Here is a 26,189-nt window from a genome sequence, read left to right on the forward strand (position 1 = left end):
GTTCTACATGATTTCTTCCTCTGGTCACTGCCCTAATACAAGAAGTTACTTGTTCTTTAGTAAACTGTGGTACTACCCTTAACTGCAAGAATTAAATCACCAGGTCGCATTTGATGCACGATACCACCCTCCTGGACATTTTTTGTCTGATGTAAAAATAACTAATTAGGAGCAAACAAACCTTTGATACTATTTAGCTATTTGTTTATAAACCTATAAGTTGGTTTTTGATGTGCCAATAATGTTTGTTTTTGGTATGTCACTTCTGTACAATCCACAATAATATGTAAAAGTGCTGTAAACTATAGGTGAACATAATTTATTTTTAAGCTGTGATGGTATATTTTTTATTAGCTGGATGAACAAAGTTTCATGCATAACGATTAACAATGTATACATAATATTTGCAATAGTCCCTTTACTGCAGCCAGGTATGTCTGCAACAAATTTAAACGTAATTGCATCAATGTCATGAATAATTTTATTGATCTTATTTAAAGTTATACATACTGCTTTAGGCACGATTGGGGAAAATGTTGAGGATGAATTTTTATAAAAACGACAGTATGAAGTACATGCACTAACACACAGTATAAAGTTAGTTGCTAAATCTTTTAAGTTATGTATATATCAATACAAATAAAGTGTGAAAAAGATATATCAGTGTTTTTAGTAAATATATTTCTTGATAATTTTTGGTCTTTGGATTTGTCTTCTTCGGGAATATGATAATAAGTATTAAAATATGATGAAAAGAAAATTAAAAACAATCTTAATATTATTTGTAAAATCTGTCAAAATATTTCATTTTCTTATCAATTTTACAGCCATAACACACTGACTTACACGGTGGTCATGATTGATAACTATAGTCAAGCAATGTTGGCTGCTGTTATATTTTGGATAACATGTTGGTGACTGCTTAGGAACGTCTTATGTTGTTGTTTTGCCTTACTTTTTTTAATTTTTGGTATTTTAATAAAAAAATTTGGTAAGAAATAAGTATTAAAATTAGTTTAATATTTAAATAAAATACAAATTTTTTTTTATTACATATTTTCATTTACAATCTGCTTCATCGAAGCTATAAGCAAATAGTTTGAATGTTAAATACATGAGGGAGAAGCTGCCCTGTGGCAACCCTCCTATTATAATTTTTTACATTTGATCACAATATGTATATATTTAATTTATTAAATCTGTTGGCCATAGTTTCTTCAGTCGTCTTGCGAATTCGGGAGGAGTGTTCAGCAGTCTTGCTTCATCATTTGGATGACTTCTCAGTCCATCAAGGTAGCTCTTTGTGATCCTTGGAATTTCTTCCTCTACCAAGGGTGTAGCTGAGTCCTCGTGTAGGGTTTTATTGCTTACATACCAGGGTGCGTTGAATATCATCCTCAATATTTTTGATTGGACTCTTTGTATTATCTTGATATTTGATGGCTTTGAGCATCCCCAGAGTTGAACACCATAGGTCCAAATTGGTTTTATCATAGTTTTATACAGGAGCAGTTTATTTTCAATATTGAGTTTTGATTTTCGACCAATAAGCCAGCTCATTTGTCGTATTTTGATGTTGATCTGGGTTTTCTTGGCTTGGATGTGCGGCTTCCATGTTAATCTTTTGTCAAGGGTTAGTCCCAAATATTTAACTTGTGTGCTGGCTGGTAATTGTGTATCATTTAGTGTTATTGTTGCGCATACATCTCTTCGGTTTGTAAATGTAACTTGGGTTGACTTCGTTTCATTTACTTTCACCTTCCATTTGTTGAGCCATGTTCCCAATTGGTCAAGGTGGTTTTGCAGTTGTGCAGACGCGATAATAGGGTCCTCATTGACAGCGATTATGGTGGTGTCATCAGCGAATGTTGAGATTTGGGTTGTTTCAGTGGTCGGGATATCTGCGGTAAATAATAGGTAAAGGAGAGGGCCCAGGACACTACCCTGTGGTACACCTGATTTAATGGGAAAATATGTGGAAGTTGCTGTGTTATATTTTACTTGGAAGTAACGATCTTCAATGTAGGATTTCATGATTAGGTAGTAGGGGGTTGGAAGAATACATTTGAGTTTGTATAAAAGTCCAGTATGCCATACTCTATCAAATGCCTTTTCTACATCTAAGAATGCCGCTGTGCAATATTTTTTTCCTCAAAAGCAGTAAGGATTTTTGTTATAATTCTATGAGTCTGTTGTGTTGTGGAGTGTCTCTCTCTAAAACCAAACTGGTGTGTGGGTATTTCTACATCTAGGTTAATGTCATTCTTCAGTCTACCAAGTAGTAGTCTTTCGAAGATCTTAGACATTATCGGCAACAAGCTGATTGGCCGATAGGATGATGTTTTATTTGGAGGTTTACCCGGTTTGTGAATCATTATTATTTGCGCAAATTTCCATGTGATTGGGAAATATGTCAGTCTGATTGCACTATTGTATATTGTAGTTAGCATGACAAATGCTCTTCTCGGAAGATGTTTCAGTATTAATCCTGTTATTAGGTCAAATCCAGGTGCTTTGTGGTTATTGCATTTTTCTATTTCTAGTTTAACTTCTGATGTATTGAATGGTGTTATTGGAAGCGTCATAGGGCAAGCACTATCCAGGAAGTCTCTTATTAAGTTTCCATCATCATTATTCTCTACTTGGTGTTCTTTAAAAATACCAGCTAAGTATTCTGCAAATGCTGAAGCTTTTTCCTCGTCTGATCTTCCTTAAGTACCATCATCTTTCTTAATTGGCGAGTTGTGTTCTGTAGGTCTCTTTAAGTGTTTTGTTGCCTTCCATATTGAGTGATCTTCTTTAGACAAGGTACTAATGTAGTGTTCAAATGTGGCATTGCGTGCTTCATTTAGCGCTGTTTTTAATTGTCTGGTTAATCGATTATATTCGTGTTTGTCATTAATGTTGCGGCTTCTTTGCCATCTACCTCTTGCTCTTCGTTTTTCGACTATTAGTGGTCTAATATAATTCGAAGTGGTATTTTTGTTTTCTTGCTTTGGAGTTGATGGTGTAGCTCGATATGCAGCTTGCTGAATTTGACAGGTGAAGTGGTTTATAGCCTTATCTATGTCATCTTTTTCTTTGAGTCTGATTCCAAGATTTATATTCGTGTCAAGCTGGTACTTGAATTCACACCAATTAGTTTTAGGGGAAGTCAACTTGGGTATTTCAGGTCGTTTGATTATGTGGGTGCTGATTGTTGCTATGATTGGTGTGTGGTCCGACGAGAGATCCCAACTTGCTTCTATGTTTGTGTAGTTTGCTGCAATTCCTTTTAGGATAAAGAAGTCGAGTAGATCTGGTAGTCTATTTGTATCGGACGGCCAGTACGTTGGTTGTCCCGTCGATAAGTAGGTGCAGTTTGTGTTGTTGATGGCATCTAGTAGGCTTCTGCCTTTTGGTGTAATGAGTCGTGAACCCCAATTCGTATGCTTAGCATTCCAATCACCTCCAACAATGAATTTGTTACCTAGCTTGTTGAATAGTTCTTCGTATTCTTCAGTTGTGATTCTATGTCTAGGAGGGCTATATATTGCAGCAATTTCGAAGTTCCAAGGCCTGGCTTTTATATTAAGTATTGTTGCTTGTAGCTTATCTGTTTTATGTTCCGGCATTTGATGATGTTGTATATTGTTCCTTATAATTATTGCAGATCCTCCATGGGCTGTTCCATCTGGGTGACTAGTGTGGTAGACTGAGTATTGAGGTATTTTAATTACGCTTCTTTCTGTGAAATGCGTTTCGGATACAAAGAGGATGTCTATTATGTTGTCCTCTAGGAATTGGATTACTTCTGCTTTATGGTTTGCTAAACCATTTGCGTTCCATTCGGCTATTCGAACAGATCTAATGAATTTTATTAATTAATGTTGTTAGCGTGGTAAGGATCATGCTGTTTTGATTCATTAGTTAAGTGAACATTGCTTTAAATTTGTTTAAGAATAAGTTCATCTGAGACCCTATGTCGGCTACTTGATTTCCTGCTCTTACTGCTTGGGCATAGGATTGGGTTCCATTCTGTTGTTGGTACTGTGATTGTTGACTCTGATACTGTGAAGTTGGTGCTGGGTTAACATTTTGATGTGGGTTCTGATTATTATGGGTTGACTGATTTCCGCGTTGTCTATTATTTCTTACATTTTGCAAGTCCTTGTAAATTACGCAGCCTTTATAGTTTGCAGTGTGTTCTCCGTTACACAGGGCACATTTTGCTGGTGTATTTCTGGGTTTTGTACATTCTGGCGTTGGATGACTTCCTCCACATTTCACGCATGCGTAAGGTCTTGTACAATACGCTTTTGTGTGTCCATAACGTTGACAGCGCTGACACTGTGTTATATTTTTCTTTCTGTGAGGAGGTTTAAAGCTGACTTTCATATTGCCGATAGAATCCAGTGTATAGATGTGTTTGTTGTTTTCTTTCGGTTCTAGGTCCACATAGAACATTGACAGTGGTGATTTATTGACTCTGTGTAATACGTTAATGATATTACGGACAGTATGCCCTGATTTAGCTAGTTCACTTTTTATTTCTTCAACTGGCATCGAGTGGTGTAAATTTCTTATAACTACCCTATAAGCTCTATCTTGTTTTGCTTGGTATGTGTGGTGAACTATTTTGCTACTATTTAAATGCTGTATAAGTTTTCTGTATGACTCAATAGTTTTTGTGTTTATTTTTATTGTATCATTTGGGAGAGCTTTCGACTGGTAGTCTTCTGCTTTAATGACTGTCGATAGGTTTTCAGTCATCTTTTTGATATCATTTACCCCATAGATAAATATAGGTGGAGGTTTAGGTGTTACTGGTGTGTTATTATTATCAGTTAGGTTTTCTAATGGTTCAAATCTGTTGTTTGTACTCACTTGCATTGTTGTTGTGTTATCATCTTTGGGGTTTGCTTTTCTTTTTTTTGTAATTTTTTTGACTGTTTGCCAATCATGGACATTTTCTATGGTTTCGTCGTCTTCATCGCTTGAGTTTTCCATGACAAGTTCCTCTCCACTGAGGATGTATTGGGAAGCATTTGATGTATTTGGTTGATCCATTTGAGGTGCAGGGAGGTTTTGGTTATATTGGTGATTATTGTTTGGGAATGGAGTAGGCGGGATATATTGGTTTGTTGTCTGTTGGCTGCTCGGGAATCCATAAAATGGAGGCGATATTACTGGAGGTTGTTGAGGCTGTGTATATATTTGGGGCACATTATACAACCCCCCATTTGGCACTTGATTTTGGTGGTACATTTCCTTAATATAGTACGCCACTGAGTTAAAAATTAATCACATAAATAGTAATTTAGAATTAATCACTCAAATCGTTTTTTAATTATTATTTCACTAATTACCATAAACTAGTCCCGGCCGATAGCCGAGACCGGCACAAAAACTTGGAACTTGGATCTCGAGAGCGATATGGTACGTCTTTACTGCTCGGAATCCAAATACACACTAAAATACAAATAAACTGTTTAAAATGTTTATTTCATTGAAATCATATAATAGAAGTATAACTTCTTAGGTGCCTACAAAATACAACATTCTTTTTTTTTGTTAAAACTGTGATATTTCAACCATCCATGATCCATGATAATATTCTAACTGAATATTACTTAGCATATTAAATATTAAACAATATTTCAATATACAGTAGTTGTTATTCCCATGTACACTTTCACTAAATTGTGATCGTTATTGATATGCTGAAATGGAAATCTATACTAGAATGCTATGCTGAAACAACGTTGTAACCGCATTTTATAGTTATCAAAAAAGACAATAATACATTATTATTGTACCTGCGATATATTTTTTTATAAAGGCACAATCATTGTTAGTCATATCATATTGCTTTCAATTTTATAAATTACACAAAATCAAGGATTTACACACAACATAGTACTACTGCATTTCTTCAGCATCTTCACCAGTCCTATTTGAAAATATGGTGAGAAGATTTTCTTTATCTTCTTTATAAAAGTAGCAGGAACATAAAATGAGTAGTTTTACTCCGTTCAGCAGATTTCCTAAAAATATGGTGTCATTATACCCTAAATTTACAATTTTAGATATTTTAGTACTTACAATATCAATGATAACCATTCGGATACCCAACACATTACCATTTTATAGAAATTAAATAATAATAACGTACAAGCAATATAAAATATACCATTTCTACAAACAAAAATAAAACTTGACGTCTATCAAATGTCACAAATATCACGTGTGAATTTAACTGACACTGACAGTATTGGCGAGGAACCGCAAAGTGGGCGACGCCTGGTGGCGAAATTGAAAAGCATCAACTCAAGGAAAACATTGACTTTGCCATTAACTTGTGTACATATTTGCGGTCAGTTTATGTTGTAATTAACAATAATTTCGACTTAAAAAATCTATTGCAGTGTTCCTCAGTATTCATTCCTATTATACTCTACGTAATGACCTAAATTAACCAATGCCAAATCACACATTTTGTTAATTTAACGTTTGTATTAAACGTAGCATTTTTTAATGTTTAAGCGACTGCAAAATTAAATAAATGAATAACCCTAACAACACACAACATTCCAGGAATGTACTACCAAAGTTCTATCAATATTTGAATGTCCTGGACATTTAGGGAACATTCGGTGAACATCTGATTAAATTATTCCTGGAATGTTACCCTAAGACATTCTGTGAACATACTACCAATGTTCCTATATTTTAAGTTGCGAAATAATACATACGTGTAAGAGATACAACATTACTTATAACATACCAGACAAACTAAGTGACATTTTAGGCCTACAGTGCAATAATATGTCAAATTTAAAGAGTTTCCCAAGTTCAATGAATACAATATTATAAACATACAAATGTAATAAAAATTATTGTTCGCGAATATTCAATTTGGAATGCGATTTTGTTAATAAAAAAAATACTTATAACTTATGCAAAACCCAAGCGAGGCATTTATATTTATTTCTTTTGCGTTCATTTTCAAATTCGCCGTGCATATATTTTTGTGCATGGCGCTTGAGAGGGCATCACGTGACTAAAAACGACCAACCAACGACCTCGCTTCGGCCATCTTGGCATCTTAATCTTGGCGACCTTGCCGTTGCCCGGCCTTGCCTTGCCGTGGATTGTTGTTTGTATTTTGTATTATTTGTGCTTTTTAAGAATATTTTTTAATTCGGATACTTTTATAATAGCTTTAATAGTATTATTAACATAGTGCATAAAATGGTGTCCTGTTTTTAACGCAGTTGGAGTAGCAGAAACAAATGTAGATAAAAAAATCTGCAGGAATAACGTTTCAATTATGACAGAAGCTCAAAACAAATGACTGTGAATGAAAAGCCCTATTAAAAGGTTAGTATGCAAATATGTAAACGAAAGCATGCCCTGTATTTCAGAAAATAAATTAATACTATTAATACCCTAATAATACTATTCATAAAAAATCTTTTAAGTAACGTAGATATAACAAAGTGAATAAAAGGCATAAATCAGAAGAATTATTATTTTATTTTATAAGTTAATAATTGGTCATATCCATTTATTATTTTAATAATAATTGTGAATAAGCCACAAACTTCGCTTATTCCTAACTAAAATAGTAAATAGAGATAGGTAATAACAAAAGGATTTGTAAAACTAAAATAATTCTTTTTGCGTTTTTGCTAGTGTATGCGTTTATAAATAGGATGGTAGACCACACACTATAATATGCAGTACCAACTAATGAATACACAGAATATTATAGTCGATTTGCTAAACTCAGTCTCAGTACTAATTACTGTAATTTTGGCAAAATTGGCCAAAAACAAAAAAAATTACCTACTAAAATCACTAGCCAGTTGTGTCTGAGTTTGGGGAACCGACTATACTAATAAACAATTTCTAAGCTGTTTTATAATAATTTTGTGAGTTCATTAATCATATTTTTTATTTAAAACTAAAATTTGTTAATAATGCTTAGTAATGCATATATTTTGTATTTTTAGCTTTCCAGAAGATCCTGCGAAGAAGACAAGAAAGTATAGATTAGATTTGTTAATAGAGGAGTATGTTCAAAACACTTTTTAGAAAAAGATATTGACAGAACTTCACTTTCATCTGTTCGTTTGAGAGACTGTGCTGTTCCAATAGCTTATGTCACACAGGTATATGCATAACCTAATTAATAATACAGTCCGTACAATATAGATACTGTTGTAATTCATTATCTACATCGGAGATCTAAGTTGACATTGTTGCCCAACTACAAAAAATTTTTGAATTCATTTTAAGTCAAATATATCACATAATTATTGCGAAGTAGATTATACAACAAAACAGATTAATATTCAATGTAAATAAATAAAAACATCAGAAATCGAAAACAAGAATTAAGGTATAATCTTATGTTACAGTTATTAAGGTACCAAGGGTATTATAGGGATATACGTTGACCGAAAGCGTTATTATTATAATACCTGTGGTGCCTTCAACGTTTAATGTCCGACTAAATTATTCTTTATATGCGAAAAATTTGAATGAATTTTGAATTGATTAGTTTTTAAATAAGTACATTTACCAGTAACAGTAGTAACGTAATTGTGGTAACCATAGTTTTAGTTAGGTTGATATTTGTCAACTTGACAGTATCTAAGTCGTTATTTAAATTTAATGCCCAAGGGCGTTATATCGTACTTAACAGACTTCGAAATGTCATTATTTGTCAAATAATGTACCAGTAGGACATTAAAGTAAATAATAAAAACAATAAATATAATGAATACTAAATACTTATTTGTTTGTGAAAAATCTATTTCTTTGTGGCTTTTTTGTAATTAATTATTCTAATGGGGAAATAAGCCACAATTTACTTGAAAAAATAATTTTATTAAAGTTTCTACTTCCACATCGGATGTCGTTGTCAAAATACAAAATGTTCATTATTATTATTTTATTTATTAAATATTATTTAGTATTTATTTTTTTATTATTATTATTTATGCATATTATTACCTGTAAATAATATTTCTTCTGATTGTTAATTGTAAAGGATAGAAAAATTACCTTTTATTTTCTTTTAGAATCAGCTGAGAGAAGTGGTCTACAAAAAACCAGAAAGGAAACGGAATATGTGGCTACGAAAAGCAAAAGAAAGGTTTACAAAGCAAATGTGACACATTTTTTTATAATATTTAGGAATGTCAGCAAATTACATTAAAAAATGTATGTAAAGATTTTTTGCAATAAAAATGTTTATATTTATCAAGGATGTATTATTTGGTATGGCCATATATCGTCAGTGATGTGACAGTACCTCCTATCTGTTTTTTTTCAAGAGATTTGTAAGATAGACTAAAAACTTGTTTCGGCCACCTCCTGTTTTCATATATTTTTTGACTTGTTTTGCAGTAAATTCAACTATCTATTTACTACAAAAAAAAGTCAGAATACGTACGAAACCAGAAAGTGACCTTAAAAAATGTTTTTCGTCTCCTGCAAACCTCATGAAAAAACATATAGGAGGTATTGTCACATTACTGACGATATATTTCAGTGAATGTCTAAAAAATATACTGTGAATGTTCAAAGAACGTTCGTAGACATTCATGGAATGTTCTAACAAGACATTCAGTCTAAAAATATACTGTGAATGTCCAAAGAACATTCATGGAATGTTCCAACAAGACATTCAGTCTAAAAAATAGACTGTGAATGTCCAAAGAACATTCGTAGACATTCATGGAATGTTCCAACAGAACATTCTAAGAATATTTAAAATGCTGACACAGCACTTTCCTGGTACTTTCCAGGGACATTCGTGTGCATTTGGGGACATTCCAGGAATGTTTTCAATGTCCTGTGTGTACATTCTAGGAACATTCATGGAATGTTTTGTGTTATTAGGGAAAAAGTAGTATATATTATATACATAGAATGTACATTGTTATGAAAAATATCCCGACCACTTCGTAATTTCCAGAACACAATTATTATAAAATAAATTCACCTACTTAGTTTCCAAGTTTCCAGTTTTTATTTAATTAAAAATTGTTATCTGTCGGTGTAAAATAAACTATAGTGCACCTATTAATTAAATTAAAAACAAAATTAGAAATCCTAAGATAGATTAATAATTTTTAGTACGTTGTGTGATTATCGGGGGCCAGATTTTTTTATGAAAAAAAAAGGTAAAAACAAATCAGTAGTTATCATCAAATTTTAATGAATGCATACAGATTAAACATAATTTTGATTGTTTAACTTATAAGATGTCTTAGTTGCAAAACTTAGTGGTTACTTTGGCAAAACACTCCTGTAAATGATTTTAATTTAACGTTTTAGAACTGTGAATTCAAATGACAAAATGAATTGTTTTCCTAGCGTTGTCGTCCATCTTTGAAATTTTGAGCGACCTCTGTTGGAATTTAATTTTGCGAATACCTCTGATGGACAGGCGCAAAATATTCCCGCTTTTTTTAGATTTGGTTTTTAACCTAACAAATCGTAATTCTAGTAAAAAGATGTAAAGTCGAAGACAGTGTTAATCGTGTTAATTGAAGGATTATTAATTGTAAATTTGTATTTTTGTAATGGAGGTTAATGAACTTTTTGAAAAATTGAAACAAGTTCAAACTTTTCTTCAATGTCAAGAATGTAATGATCAAAACAAACAACTTGTTAGGCTCAAGATTTGTGGCCATTATATTTGCAAGGCTTGTTTTAAAGAAAGTAAACAAGCCTGTCCAGTATGCAAAACGGTTTTTAATGATAACAATATTGAATGGGATAATATTTACAGTGCAACAAAAGATATTCTTGAAAATCTTAACGATTGTATAAGTCACCTGTTAAACAAGGACTCTCCTAATGAACAAAAGAAATCTAGTTCCACATCAACCAGACCAGACAAACTTACATACAAAAATAAAACATACCACGTTAATTTTATTGATAAACAGAAAGTAAATAACAAAGGAGAAAGTGCTCTTCATGTCTCTTGCAGAAGAAAAAAAATTGAAGTAGTTTTTACTTTATTACAAAAAAAAGTAGATGTTAATGCTCAAGATTTTGCTGGTTGGGTTCCTCTTGTAAGTATTATAATGAAATAATTTTTTTTTATTTCTACTGATTTATTTGTTGTTTGTATATATTTTATATACATATACAGTCCGTCTAATTTACTTACCGTTGTACGTCATTATCTACGTTAGAGATCTAAGTTGACATTGTTGCCCAATTACATAAAAATTCTTCAATTGCATTTTAAATCAAATACCTCACACAATTTTGCGGAAGTGGATTATACAGCAAAACAAATTAATATTCAATGTAAATAAATAAAAACTTTAGAAATAGAAAACAAGAATTAAGTTATAATCTTACGTTAAAGTACATAATAAATACAGTAAATATAATGAAACAAATTATATTCAAATTATAATTATATTCAAATACTTATAGTAAAGAATATAAACAAATATGAAGTGTCATCACCGCAACTGTCAAATAAATGTTACCAATGTATGCCAAAATATCACCTTCGTTCGATTATAGCTACAGTGTATTCCGAACAAATGTGCTTCATAAAAACGCTTTATAATCCATTTATACAAATTAAATGAAACATATTATTGTGTATTTCTTTAAGTTAACATTTCAATGCGTATATAATAAAATATGTCTAGTGGCTGTAATGCCAGTGTACTCGGCAAAGTGATTCTAAAAAGAACACACCTACTGTCTAAATATTTTGTGGTGGTATCATGTGACGTCACAGGCTATGACGCGGATGACGTGCAACGGTAAGTAAAGTAGATGGAGTATAGTTTCAAAAGTGCATCACCTGAAACTATGCTCATTTTCAAAGTTGATTTTCTTGTGAACGGACTAAGGGATTTCGCTAATTTTTATTTATTATTTTAGATTTTTCTTTGGTATTTACACAGTTGGTCAAAGGTTTCTCAAACTTCTTTTTTGAACTTATACCAGGTAGAATATTAGTTATTAGTTTACATTGTTTCTTTCTGTTATTCAAGTTTTGTCAACCCTTTGAATGCTGATGACGCTTAAAATGTCATACTATTCTATTGTCAAGTGCTCATGATGGCTTCAGGCATCATATGCACAAAATTTATTTACAGCAACAAATTAGATATCACCCAGGTTACATTAGTCATATCTCATCAGTAATGTAACTGTCATCTGTTATTTATTGTTAAAGTTTCAGTTAAAAATTAAAACACATGTTAAAGAGCCGTCTATTTTCTTTGTTTTTAGAAATATCAGAGAAATTAAAAGAATAAAATGTTCACAAAATATGAGACTACAACATAATTTCAATGTACCTTTTCCTCTCTACATGGTGTCTCAAACTTAACATAAGAAAAACATTTATTTTCTTCCACCCGGTATAAGTAAAAAAAAGAAGTTTGAGTAAACGTTTGTAAACTGTGTAAGTACCACATAAAAATTTAAAATGATAAAAAAATTAGCGGAATTAGATGCTGCATAACTTTTGAAACTACGGTGGACTCTCTCTATAACAAACACGGATATTACAAGGTTTCGCTTATAACAAGGTACACTAGATATCCCATGAAATTCCTATTGAACTATAACACCTCTGTAACGAGGCATATTTGGTTATAACGAGGAAAAATGAAATCGAAGAATGTTTCTTTACCTGTTTTCAGCACAGCAATGGCTATAAATAAATACCCCTAACTGCCTGTATATAGAAATGCACAACATCTGTGATATTATCGAGGCCAGTGCTGTAATAAAATCCACCACCTGTAATAAACTTCTTCCTTTATCAACCAATATTGAATAGCTATTGTAGGAAATTTACAATTTTACGATGTTGAAGTCTGATTGTTCAGGTTGACCATCGACACCTAATAAACTACATAAGAGGCATCAAAACATTTCAATATTATTGTTGTCTGATATAACGAGATCCGCTTATAATGAGGTAATTAGTCCACCATTTCAGTTCTCATTATGGAGGGAGTCTACTGTATATGTAGTAGCAGTAGACCATGAATAATAATCTTAATAATAATTACGTACAACAACAAAACTAGTCCAAATTAAAATCTATTTGTCAATAAACCACAAACCTCTGTTTAATTCTTTATTTTTAACTACATATTCAGTTCAAATAACAAGAGTTCAAATTAAAAAATATCACTGGTCACCATTTACTTTGGGGACTGCGGTAGTACTCTTCGAACTTACTTTCGCCAAGAAACGTCCCTGGCGTGCTGCTGGAAGAGAGAGTGAGTTTAGTTGGTAGATGTTCGACCTAACCTCAGCAACATTCGAACGTTATAGCTCGGACGAATCCAACAGTATCTGGGTCCTCTTTCCAATCTCTTTAGAAGATTCTCACCTCAAAAAAAAATTAAAAAATATGCAGTGTGCTTCATTGTAAAACAAACCTTTTATTGGCTTTAACTCTTTTCAGCACTCCGGATTCAAATTTGAACCACCAAATTTTTGCTATATGTTACACAGTGGTCCACAAAATGAACCACTTACTAATCTATTTTTATCAATTAAACCTACGCAAGAGGTTTTTATTACTTACTCCCTCTGTCCCTATTAAGTATAATCATTAATTGGTAAAATTCGCATGGTTTAGTTATCAGCCAAACTCGAATGGTTATCAGTTGTTTCTTGAAAAGTGAGGTTCCTCTTCATTGATGAGATATCAATGACGCCTTACCAAATGTTGAGTAGGATTGAGTCACGTTGCAGACAGTTGAAGAATGGTGATGAGCTATTTGGTAATTTAAACGTTATTGTCTGTGGAGATTTGTTGCAATTGCCCTCCGTTCCTCCAGGCACTCCAATTTATAAGTAGCCATGTCGCTATTTTTCTGCTGTTAATATGTGGAGCACATTTAGCCTTGCAGAATTGACGGAAAATATGAGACAACAAAGAGACACAACATTTTGAGAAGAAAACTAGGTACCGTTAATACTGTGTTTTGCATGCACAGTACATAAAATACAAGGCTGTACCGTGGATTGTGCTATTGTCTATCTCGGTAAAAAACTCTTTGCCAAGGGACAGGCTTATGTCGCACTTAGCAGAGTGTGTTAAGTGCACTTAGCACTTAACAAATGCACAATCCGCAACCGAATGCTTATTAGTTCCAATGCTTATGGAATTCCAAATTAAATTTGAAAACCAAGTAGGCAATAGACATAAAATTTTATTAAATATATTTTGATGAATAATAATAATTTCCAATATTTTCCTTAAGTTATGTGTTAAACATTTTCTTTGATTTATATGAGTTTAAGGTCGATTACAAAATTCTTTTATGACATAGAAATTGAAACAACAAAATAGTTTATAATTTCATAGTGGGTCCTATAAATAATAAAAATGTTTTATTATAAAAAGTTCTTTTTTATAAAAGTATAATTATTGAATAGAGATCCGTGAAGTTAGCCCAAAAAAATCGGGAAAAAAATGTGACCGACGATATTCGATTGTCCATTGCTTGTCCACGTTTGTCCACTGTGTTATTTTGTTAGTCCACCCATCAATTTTTTTTATAAACAAAAATGTTTTTTCGGGCTAACTTCACAAATCCACAAATTTTCGAAAATTCAAAAACTCTCTTGCTATATTCAAGTCAAGTCATTTATTCATGTCAATGTACAAAAGTACTTACATATGTCAAAAAATAGTATACAACTTTGGTTCACAGATATAAAATACAAATATAAAAACACAAGATATAAAATACAAGTATAAAAACAAGGCATAATATGAAATAATACATACATCAATTAAGACAAACACTTTCTGGGTTCCTAAGAATAAACAAAGTACAATTCACCAATTCACAGCCCAGTTCCAAACATTAAAGTTAAAATTTAAAAATTCATCACTGCTGTAAAATGCTTGGCTTATGAGAAAATTCTTTAGTTGTTTTCTAAATTGTAAAGTTGGTAATCCAGTAATTTCATAATGTTGTTCTGAAGCTATTTTCTTGTGGCATTTTGACAATTTTAACTATTTAGAATGGGAAATAAGCCACAATATTATTAAAAAATGATTTTTATTAACGTTTCGACGCCCAAATCGGGTGCTGTTGTCAAAATACAAAATACTATTAACATAAACAAAAATGTTGTTGCTTAGTAAAAAAAATTCTTCTAATAATTTATTTAATTTGACTCATTTATATCGGCAATTCAGATACATATAATACATTTTAAAGTAGAAGACTTTAAAATGATATTGCCAATATTTATGAGTTGCGTTCCTGGGACGACTTTACTGAAAGATAGTTCATTCGATTACATGAAATCAACCTCAACTCAAGAATATCCGTCACCAAAAAAAAAAAATCATAGCATGTGATCTGTCTTTAAAAAGACAACCACATGCAACGGTGACATTAACATTCTCGCGTTAGAGATCTCATAGTAAATCACGAGGAAAAAACAGGAAAAACCTCATGATACTATCCTGAGTTATATAATATAGTAATACTATCACGAGGTTTTTCCTGGTTTTCCCTCGTGATTTACTATGAGATCTCTAACGTGAGAATGTTAATGTCACCGTTGCATGTGGTTGTCTTTTTAAAGACAGATCACATGCTCTGATTTTTTTTTGTGACGGATATTCTTGAGTTGAGGTTGATTTCATGTAATCGAATGAACTATCTTTCAGTAAAGTCGTCCCAGGAACGCAACTCATAAATATTGGCAATATCATTTTAAAGTCTTCTACTTTAAAATGTATTATTATGTATCTGAATTGCCGATATAAATGAGTCAAATTAAATAAATTATTAGAAGAATTTTTTTACTAAGTAACAACATTTTTGTTTATGTTAATAGTATTTTGTATTTTGACAACGGCACCCGATTTGGGCGTCGAAACGTTAATAAAAATCATTTTTTAATAATATTGTGGCTTATTTCCCATTCTAAATAGTTAAAATCAGTAATTTCAGTAGGCAACTTGTTGTAAAATGTTAAACCATATGAGTTTGGTCCGTCTCTACTTCTTTGGAGCCTGGTGTAGGGCAGTATTAAGGCATGCTTATTTCTGGTTTCATATTGGTGTACATCCTCATGTCTTTGATGACAATATATATTTTGTTTCACATGAACAAGACTTTCCAGAATAAATAGCGAAGGCAGAGTCAGTATGTGCAGTGCAACAAATGCTTGCCGACATTCTTTCTGATAGGACAGGCCAGCAATTATCCTTACTATTCTTCTCTGAATACGAAAGACATCTTTGGCTCCAGCACTGTGACCCCATGCCAAAATTGCATAGCTGATGTGTGAATGACACAGTGCAAAATAGGCCTGTTGTAAAGTGAACTGAGATACACACTCAGAAAGTCTTCTAATCAGAAAAGTTATAGTTCCTAACTTAGCAACAAGGGACCGTGTATGAGCCTTCCAACATAATCCTGCATCCAAGTAAACTCCCAAAAATTTCATTTGTTTGTCTGCATCTCCGGATGGAAGCTGTCTTGTTGAAAAAATCAAAGACTGGGTTTTATTGATGTTTAGAAGCAACATATTTGCTGCAAACCATTGTTCTGCCTTATCTTGTGCTTGCTTTGATGCCTCTATTGCTACCTTACAATCCCAATCTTTGCAGGTAATAGTAGTATCATCAGCAAAAAGAGTAAATGAACTGGTAAGGTCTATCTGTGGAAGATCGTTAATATAAATTAGAAACAAAAGTGGTCCCAATATTGAGCCTTGAGGTAATCCAATATTTATAGCTCTCTCTGTCGACCTCACTCTACCCACCTGCACACTCTGCTTTCTATCGGAGAGATAGCTGGAGATCATTGCAATGCTACTATCTCCAAACCCATATCTCTCCAATTTCCTAAGAAGCAGTTCATGTGAAACACAATCAAAAGCTTTGCTCAGGTCACAAAATGTAGCCGACAGATAGCAGCTCTGCTCAAAAGCCTCTTGAATCTTCATCACTAAGTCCATGATGGCTTTTGTCGTATTTAGACCCCTCCTAAAATCAAACTGACTATTTGTGAACAAATTTTTGGATTCAAAGTACTTAATAATCATTGCTGCCATACATTTCTCAAATACCTTTGATATTATAGGAAGGAGTGATATTGGCCTATAATTGGATGGGTCATCATTGTCACCCTTCTTATTGATCAGTACCACCACTGCTTTTTTGAGCAGATCAAGAAAGATGCTTTCCTTAAAGCAGTGATTTATAAGTGTTGTTAATGGACCAGCAATGAGATGTTTCACTCCTTTTATTATGTTAACCGAGAATCCAAAGTAGTCTCTACTTTTCTTGTTCACCATATTTGTTAAAATGTCTTTGGTTTCAACGAGAGAAACATCTTGGAAGAAAAATTCTTCCCCAAAGATGGTGACATTAAAATCCAAGGGATTGAAAAAGGAGGGTTGAATCTGGGTTTGAAAGTTACAGGCGACATTAGTGAAGAAGTCATTAAATTCATTAGGTGTAATTTTTGTTTCTAACTTACTTTTGGACTTGTTTCTGTGTTCATTGATATATCCCACATACACTTAACTGGATTGGATGCAGTTGAAATAAGGTTATCATTGGCCCTTTGTTTAGCAGATTTTATTGCTAATTTGTAATCTTTTTTGTGATTTGCTAATAGAGTTTTCTGAGCCAATGTAGGAAACTCATCATACTGCTCCTTTAGTAAGTACAGTGTTTCCCTCATGGACTTCAAATCATCGTTGAACCAGTTTATTAGTCGACTTTGATCTCTACGTTTTTTATAGGATTTTTCAGGAAGAGTGTAAGAAAGCCTTACTTAATTCATTATGAAATGCAAAGAATTTAGCTTCAGCAGGCAAGTCAGAATCTTTAAGAAACTCCCATTTTAAACCTTCAACATATCAGAAAAAAGAACATTTACCCTTTTGTGTAATTGGTCTAAAAACAGATCTAACAAGTGCTGGATCATTACCACTAGTAGGCACAAGGAAATCAAGAAACTGGCCACAATGATCAGAGAGTGCAGTCTCAACAACCTCCAGATTACAGTCATGATGATCCAAACTCAGAAATATATTGTCCAGACAATTATTCCCCCTTGTAGGTTCAAAGACCAACTGAGATAGTCCAAAAGAGGAAAACAAGCTACATACTTCAACACATTCTCGAGTCGCAGACAGTATATTGTTTGTCCATCGTTTAATGTTTGTTGCTCTCTTGCTATATTGTTTGACAAACGAATAGTTGGGATTCTGTCCCCGAATTAACGTTTAAATACGCATTTAAGCGGACGTGAAGTTAGCCCGAATTAAGAAATAAAAAAAATAATTACAATCTCCAGGGGGGTCGTTTCGCACTTTAAGGGGTTGGACAAACGCTGCGGAGGGGTGGACAAACGGGTAGTTGTGCTTCTGCCCCCAAATTAACGTTGAAATACGTATTTAAGCGGACGTGAAGTTAGCCCGAATTAAGAAATAAAAAAAATAATTACAATCTCCAGGGGGTCATTTCGAACTTTAAACAAACAGACAAACGTTGCGAAGGGGTGGACAAACGGCTACTTGGGATTCTGCCCCCGAATTAACGTTTAAATACGTATTTAAGTGGACGTGAAGTTAGCCCGAATTGAGAAATAAAAAAATTATTACAATCTCCAGGGGTGTCGATTTGCACTTAAGGATTTGGACAAAAGCTGCGAAGGGGTGGACAAACGTGTTGTTGGGATACTGTCCCCGAATTAACGTTTAAATACGCATTTAAGCGGACGTGAAGTTAGCCCGAATTAAGGAATAAAAAAAATAGTTACAATCTCCAGGGGGGTCGTTTCGCACTTTGAGCGGTTGAACAAACGCTGCGAAATGGTGGACAAACGAATAGTTGGGATTCTGTCCCCGAATTAATTTTTAAATACGTATTTAAGCTGATGTGAAGTTAGCCCGAATTAAGAAATAAAAAAATAGTTACAATCTCTAGGGGGTCGTTTCGCACTTTAAGCGGTTGGACAAACGCTGCGAAAGGGTGGACAAACGAATAGTTGGGATTCTGTCCCCGAATTAATTTTTAAATACGTATTTAAGCTGACGTGAAGTTAGCCCGAATTAAGAAATAAAAAAAATAATTACAATCTCGAGGGGTTGTTTCGCACTTTAAGCGGTTGGACAAACGCTGCGAAAGGGTGGACAAACGAATAGTTGGGATTCTGTCCCCGAATTAACGTTTAAATACGCATTTAAGCGGACGTGAAGTTAGTCCGAATTAAGAAATAAAAAAAATAATTACAATCTCCAGGGGGGTCGTTTCGCACTTTAAGGGGTTGGACAAACGCTGCAAAGGGGTGAACAAACGGGTAGTTGTGATTCTGTCCCTGAATTAACGTTTAAATACGCATTTAAGCGGACGTGAAGTTAGCCCGAATTAAGAAATAAAAAAAAATGATTATAATCTCCAGCGGGGTTGTTTCGCACTTTGAGCGGTTGGACAAACGAATAAGTAGTTGAGATTCTCTCCCCGAATTAATTTTTAAATACGTATTTAAGCTGATGTGAAGCTGGCCCGAATTAAGAAATAAAAATAATTACAATCTCTAGGGGGTCGTTTCGCACTTTAAGCGGTTGGACAAACGCTGCGAAAGGGTGGACAAACGAATAGTTGGGATTCTGTCCCCGAATTAATTTTTAAATACGTATTTAAGCTGACGTGAAGTTAGCCCGAATTAAGAAATAAAAAAAATAATTACAATCTCCAGGGGGTTGTTTCGCACTTTAAGCGGTTGGACAAACGCTGCGAAAGGGTGGACAAACGAATAGTTGGGATTCTGTCCCCGAATTAACGTTTAAATACGCATTTAAGCTGACGTGAAGTTAGCCCGAATTAAGAAATAAAAAAAATACAATCTCCAGGGTGGTCGTTTCGCACTTTAAGCGCTTGGACAAACGTTGCGAAAGGGTGGACAAAAGAATAGTTGGGATTCTGTCCCCGAATTAACGTTTAAATACGAATTTAAGCGGACGTGAAGTTAGCCCGAATTAAGAAATAAAAAAAAAAAATTACAATCTCCAGGAGGGTCGTTTCGCACTTTAAGTGGTTGGACAAACGCTGCGAAGTGGTGGATAAACGGCTAGTTGTGATTTTGTTCCCGAATTAATGTTTAAATACGCATTTAAGCTGACGTGAAGTTAGCCCGAATTAAGAAATAAAAAAAATAATTACAATCTCCAGGGGGTCATTTCGAACTTTAAACAAACAGACAAACGTTGCGAAGGGGTGGACAAACGGCTACTTGGGATTCTGCCCCCGAATTAACGTTTAAATACGTATTTAAGTGGACGTGATAGTTAGCCCGAATTGAGAAATAAAAAAATTATTACAATCTCCAGGGGTGTCGATTTGCACTTAAGGATTTGGACAAAAGCTGCGAAGGGGTGGACAAACGTGTTGTTGGGATACTGTCCCGAATTAACGTTTAAATACGCATTCAAGCGGACGTGAAGTTAGCCCGAATTAAGGAATAAAAAAAATAGTTACAATCTCCAGGGGGGTCGTTTCGCACTTTGAGCGGTTGAACAAACGCTGCGAAATGGTGGACAAACGAATAGTTGGGATTCTGTCCCCGAATTAATTTTTAAATACGTATTTAAGCTGATGTGAAGTTAGCCCGAATTAAGAAATAAAAACAATAATTACAATCTCTAGAGGGTTGTTTCGCACTTTAAGCGGTTGGACAAACGCTGCGAAAGGGTGGACAAACGAATAGTTGGGATTCTGTCCCCGAATTAATTTTTAAATACGTATTTAAGCTGACGTGAAGTTAGCCCTAATTAAGAAATAAAAAAAAATAATTACAATATCCAGGAGGGTCGTTTCGCACTTTAAGCGGTTGGACAAACGCTGCGAAAGGGTGGACAAACGAATAGTCGGGATTCTGTCCCCGAATTAACGTTTAAATACGCATTTAAGCGGACGTGAAGTTAGTTCGAATTAAGAAATAAAAAAATAATTACAATCTCCAGTGGACAAAAGAATAGTTGGGATTCTGTCCCCGAATTAACGTTTAAATACGAATTTAAGCGGACGTGAAGTTAGCCCGAATTAAGAAATAAAAAAAAATAATTACAATCTCCAGGAGGGTCGTTTCGCACTTTAAGGGGTTGGACAAACGCTGCGAAGTGGTGGATAAACGGCTAGTTGTGATTCTGTTCCCGAATTAATGTTTAAATACGCATTTAAGCTGACGTGAAGTTAGCCCGAATTAAGAAATAAAAAAAAATTACTATCTCCAGGGGGGTCGTTTCGCACTTTAAGGGGTTGGACAAACGATGCGAGGGGTGGACAAACGGGTAGTTGTGATTCTGCTCCAGAATTAACGTTTAAATAATTACAATCTCCAGGGGGGTCGTTTCGCATTTTAAGGGGTTTGACAAACGATGCGAAGGGGTGGACAAACGGGTAGTTGAGATTCTGCCTCCGCAGAAACTTTCATTCTAATGGAGGCTGAAGTACTTTTTCAGCAGTACTGTCCTATTATCCGTAAGCAATATATATATATATATATATATATATATATATATATATATATATATATATATATATATATATATATATATATATAATTTTTTTAAATATCTGTGGGTGGACAAATAAAATTATTTGGTGGACAAACGATGGACAAACAATATTCGCTCCGAGCGTTAACAAAGTGTCAAAGCAAAATCGACCGACCTGCTCATGGTGGCGGTTGCTTGAATATTTGTAAGGACGCTTTATTGTATGTTTAAATGGGGCATTTTAAAAAAAAATGCCATATCAGGTTATTTGTTGTGTTGTTCACTGTAAAAATACATGGAAAACTAGTGATGTGAAAAACTTTTATTTTTCTCATTTCCAAAGAAAAATTAGCTCAAAGAATAAAATTAATTAACGCTATTATAAGGATTAAGTGAGGTTAACTTTTTCATATATACAAAGGATATGCCAATATACACATGATATAATAATGTTATTTACGTTTTACACACACTTTTTAGCTCTGATAAATCCGAATTGCCTCCAAAAATACGGTATGTCCTATATAACCTCACTATTGCAAATTATGTCAATAAATCTTTATTAACGACAAGAAAGATTTTTGTTGAACTATAAATGACATTATAAAAGAACAACTAATGAATTCTAACAATTTGTATTCGTTTATTATCACTAGAAAATAAAATATTCAAGTTTAACAAAATAATCCCATAAGTCAATACTAAAACGTCCTTACAAAACTGACAGCGTGTCACGTGACTGTAAATTTCTGTAAAAAGAGGGGAGACGCATGGAGCCAATAGCAAGAGAGTTTTTGAATTTTCGAAAATTTGTGGATTGTGAAGTTAGCCTGAAAAAAAATTGTTGTTTATAAAAAAAAAATTGATGGGTGGACTAACGAAATAACACAGTGGACAATCAATAGACAATCGAATGGCGTCGGTCACATTTTTTTTCCTGACTTCGGGCTAACTTCACGGACCTATTGAATAGATAATAACAGCTGCATCCAAAGTTGAACACAGGCCTCACTAATTTCTTCCAGTTATGTTGGTCTTGGGCTTCTTGTAACCAATTCCCAGCAACCCTTTTGACATTGTCTGTCCATTGTGTTTTTAAAACTTTAAAAGGGTAAACCCTGTAGTTGGCTGTATACCTTTGTTAAGACAACGTAGAATGAAGTAAACACTTCTGTTGTATGTAGGTATATAATTTATTAAAAAATTCTTAAAATTTATCCACAAGGGAGTGGAAGTACAACAAAACGTTTTCGGTCAAACTGGCCATCCTCAGTGTAAACGTCCAGTGTACAAGTAATTGAAACTAGCCACTTGAATAGGTGTAAAACCTCAAAATAACATTATTGCTACATTATGAGCTGTGTAGTAATCGACAATAAGTCGATGTCTTAAGATTAAAAATATATCACATGTGGATGTATGTCATCCTTGCTCGGAATTTACACAAGGTTGTGATCAGGTGAGAGGTGGTTGTTAACCTGGTGTATAATATTGATAAAATATAATATTTTATATTTGCATATTAAGTGTTAGACCATGCACAGCTATTTATGACGAATAACTTTCTTCATAAAATTAATAATAAAACAGTTATCATAAATAATAAGTGAACATTTAATGATGTTGGGTATAATTAATTTGAAACAATATTTAAAAAAAAACAAATTTTCGATTAGAAGGATATGATTACATATTGGGACAAAGTTTTTAATTCCAAACAACTTTTCTTTATAAAAATTTTCGATATTGTGGAATATAAAGGTACTTTACTCTTGAGTGAAATTCATATTTTTTGACATACCTCGTACAAAATTAACAAAATTTGATATTTGATGATTGCATCTTATATGATATTATATACGATGCAGAGTATTTTATTAAGAACAACTTTTTTTTTTTTCGTAAAACTGATATTAAAAAAAGTTATCAATAGGTTCCAAGTTACGCAGACATACTGTATAAGAGCTAAAAAAAATTTTTTTGTTGAACATTTATTATTGTTGAAGCTTATTATTGAATGTATTTTAGGTAAGTTTTACAGAAAAAAGTTTTGATCACTCTGTATATACATTTTTTCAGCTGGCAATTTTCGGTTTTTGTAATACAGTTTTGTTATCTTTCTTAGTTTTCTCAAAAAGAAATTGTTTATTTCATTTTTAAACTAAAATAATTCAGTGTTTTTTAAAGAATACCTCCTAAGCTTTAAAAAAATATCAAACAAATTGTATTAGATTTATTCAAACTTGAGTAATAACGTCTTAAAGTGGTGGGAATTCTGTAAAACTACGAAGTTTTCAAAAATTACATTTTTTGAGACATCGTATTATTTGAATTAAATTTTTGAGATTTTTTTTGAATGAAACATCGTTTAGTAAGATGATTGAGAGGTAAGTTGTGCAAATTTGAGAGTTTTATAAGTAAAATTGTATTAGTTACACATTTTTAAATCATTTTTAAACAAAATTCATGTAAGGCTCACTTTCCGCCCACACCGTACTTATGTCCATACATTTTATTTCTTTTTATTACAACCATAAGATAGCTTATTTCATCTTCTTTCATGTCCAATTTGTAAAATTTCATTTGATCCATTAGCTAAAGAATTACATTAAAAAAACTCAACCGTGCACTTCTTCCAACGCTAGTTTACAGTGCGCCAATATGTGTGAGAAGGGTGACTTTAGCGCTATAAATAAAAAATTACAGAAGCTAGAGATTTAATTTTAGAAAAATCTTTAGATAAGGGTTTTTTTGTAAAATTTTCTGAATTTTTCAATGGTCAAGTCAGTTTTTTTCTAAAAATTATATTTTCGGGGTTATTTAAAAAAACATCTAACTTCGCTGTTCATTTGTTTAATAAAAAATGAAGCACCCACTTCTCGAGTAGAATTTTTTGATATGTTGTTTATTAAACATTTCTTAAGAGGATCGGTACGTATTTTCGGCTGCAATGCTATTCAAATGGGGATTCATTTTTTTCGAATCCTGAGAAAACTAATAAGTATTTTTGAAAAATGTAAACGCAGAATGAAAGATCACGTTATTAGCGAGGGCCGAAAGTCCCTGAGAACTTCTATAATGTTTATTTTAATAAGTTACAGGGGTGAAAAACTAAGAGAAAATTTAGTGTGATTTTTAATTTCAAATATATCATTCAAAATAAACTTTTTATTTATTCTAAGGGACTTTCGGCCCTCGGTAATAATTTAGTCTTTCATTCTGCGTTTAAAATTTTCAAAAATATTTATTAGTTTTTTCAGGATTCGAAAAAAATAAACACAATGCCGTGGTAATATTTTCCAAATCTATCTTTGTCTTACAACGCACTCAGCCGAATATAATATTGTCAGCATATATTGTCAGTCAGACACTGACAATCAGTGACAATTTTAAATATTTGACATTGCATCGGGAATATGTTGAGTTATTGATTAAATATTATTGATATATAATGTATTTGATAAATAATTGATTTAAGACGTGAACTTAATAAAAAGTTATTTATTGTGTATTATTTGTGGAAGATCCAAGCAGAGAATACATCAGGATAATATATTCTGTGATCCAAGTATTTTGTTGTTAAAGATGTTCAAAATTGTAAGCGTTCCATAACAATATATTATTAAAAAATCACTTTAACACTTTTTCTCTTTTTTTTTGATTGTGTCTTTGTTGTACAAATAAATTATTACAATCACTGAATACATAGTTAGTGAAACAATTATCACATTTTTTAACTGAATTAATAATTTGCAATTATAAAAATAACAGCTATCCAAGAACATTCAAAACCCATCTCTTTAAATTAATGATGACATTTTCAAGTAGAATGACATTCTAGTAATGTTTACATATCCATACCAGTGTGAATTTTACTACACGTAATTTGCCGTGTAAAGACAGAAAAAGTAGGGATACACGTAAAATATTTGCGAATTATGTACCCATAGCCTTAATGAAATTACAAAAATTTTTATCTTGTTTGATTTTTTCCGAAGTGAAAATCTAAATGCACTCCCCTAATATGTTTCTCAATACAAACACAAATACAATAGTACAATAGGTACACAACAATAATTACAATAGTTTTGAAATTAAGCTATATTTAATATGAAGGTATTTATAAAAACAGTACTTACAGTGTTTTAAAGCTGTATTTTGAATCAAATTGTGTACGAAATGAAGTAAAAATACAGCAACACAGAACTGTCATATCAGTAGCGTACGATTGTCTAATATATTTAAATACAATTATTATTTTCTGAAGTATTTAACTTACTGTTTCATAAAATGTATATTATTAATAATAAAAAATGTTTTCGGATATTCAATTAATATAGTTCTAAAATTCTCAATGTAATCGCGATTACGTTTTTCTTATTATAATACCATGTTGACACTTTTGCAAGATCGGTCAAGAGAAATGTCAATTTTAAAGATGATGTTTATTTACATTAATTAAGATTACAAATATTTCGGCGCATTATTAATATATTTCGGCAAGAAATGAAAACCGATTGACATCATTAATTAGCATAAAGAATTAGAGATATTATTTGTACAGTAACCAAAAACAAAGAAAATATCTGACAAGTACTTAATGACATTAACGTGGCCATGATGAAAAGTCACATTCTAATAATTTGGCA

At 32.7% G+C, this 26,189-nt stretch overlaps 1 protein-coding gene and 1 long non-coding RNA gene across 2 annotated transcripts in view; both read left to right on the forward strand.

Moving 5' to 3' along the window:
* Positions 1–7,119: 7,119 nt before the first annotated feature.
* Positions 7,120–9,277, forward strand: LOC114326136 (uncharacterized). The gene is made up of 3 exons (XR_007697953.1): positions 7,120–7,362; positions 7,998–8,156; positions 9,072–9,277. It is a non-coding gene; the product is annotated as an uncharacterized LOC114326136 (long non-coding RNA).
* A 1,194-nt stretch (positions 9,278–10,471) lies between these two features.
* LOC126884324 (BRCA1-associated RING domain protein 1-like) overlaps positions 10,472–26,189 on the forward strand; it is a 34,268-nt gene continuing 18,550 nt past the window's right edge. The window contains exon 1 of the mRNA XM_050650263.1: positions 10,472–11,078. Within this exon, the coding sequence (XP_050506220.1) occupies positions 10,581–11,078 (498 nt within the window). The 5' untranslated portion in view covers positions 10,472–10,580. The remainder of the gene's footprint in view (positions 11,079–26,189) is intronic.

The sequence above is a fragment of the Diabrotica virgifera genome, chromosome 5, assembly GCF_917563875.1.
Source record: "Diabrotica virgifera virgifera chromosome 5, PGI_DIABVI_V3a".
NCBI lineage: Eukaryota > Metazoa > Arthropoda > Insecta > Coleoptera > Chrysomelidae > Diabrotica > Diabrotica virgifera.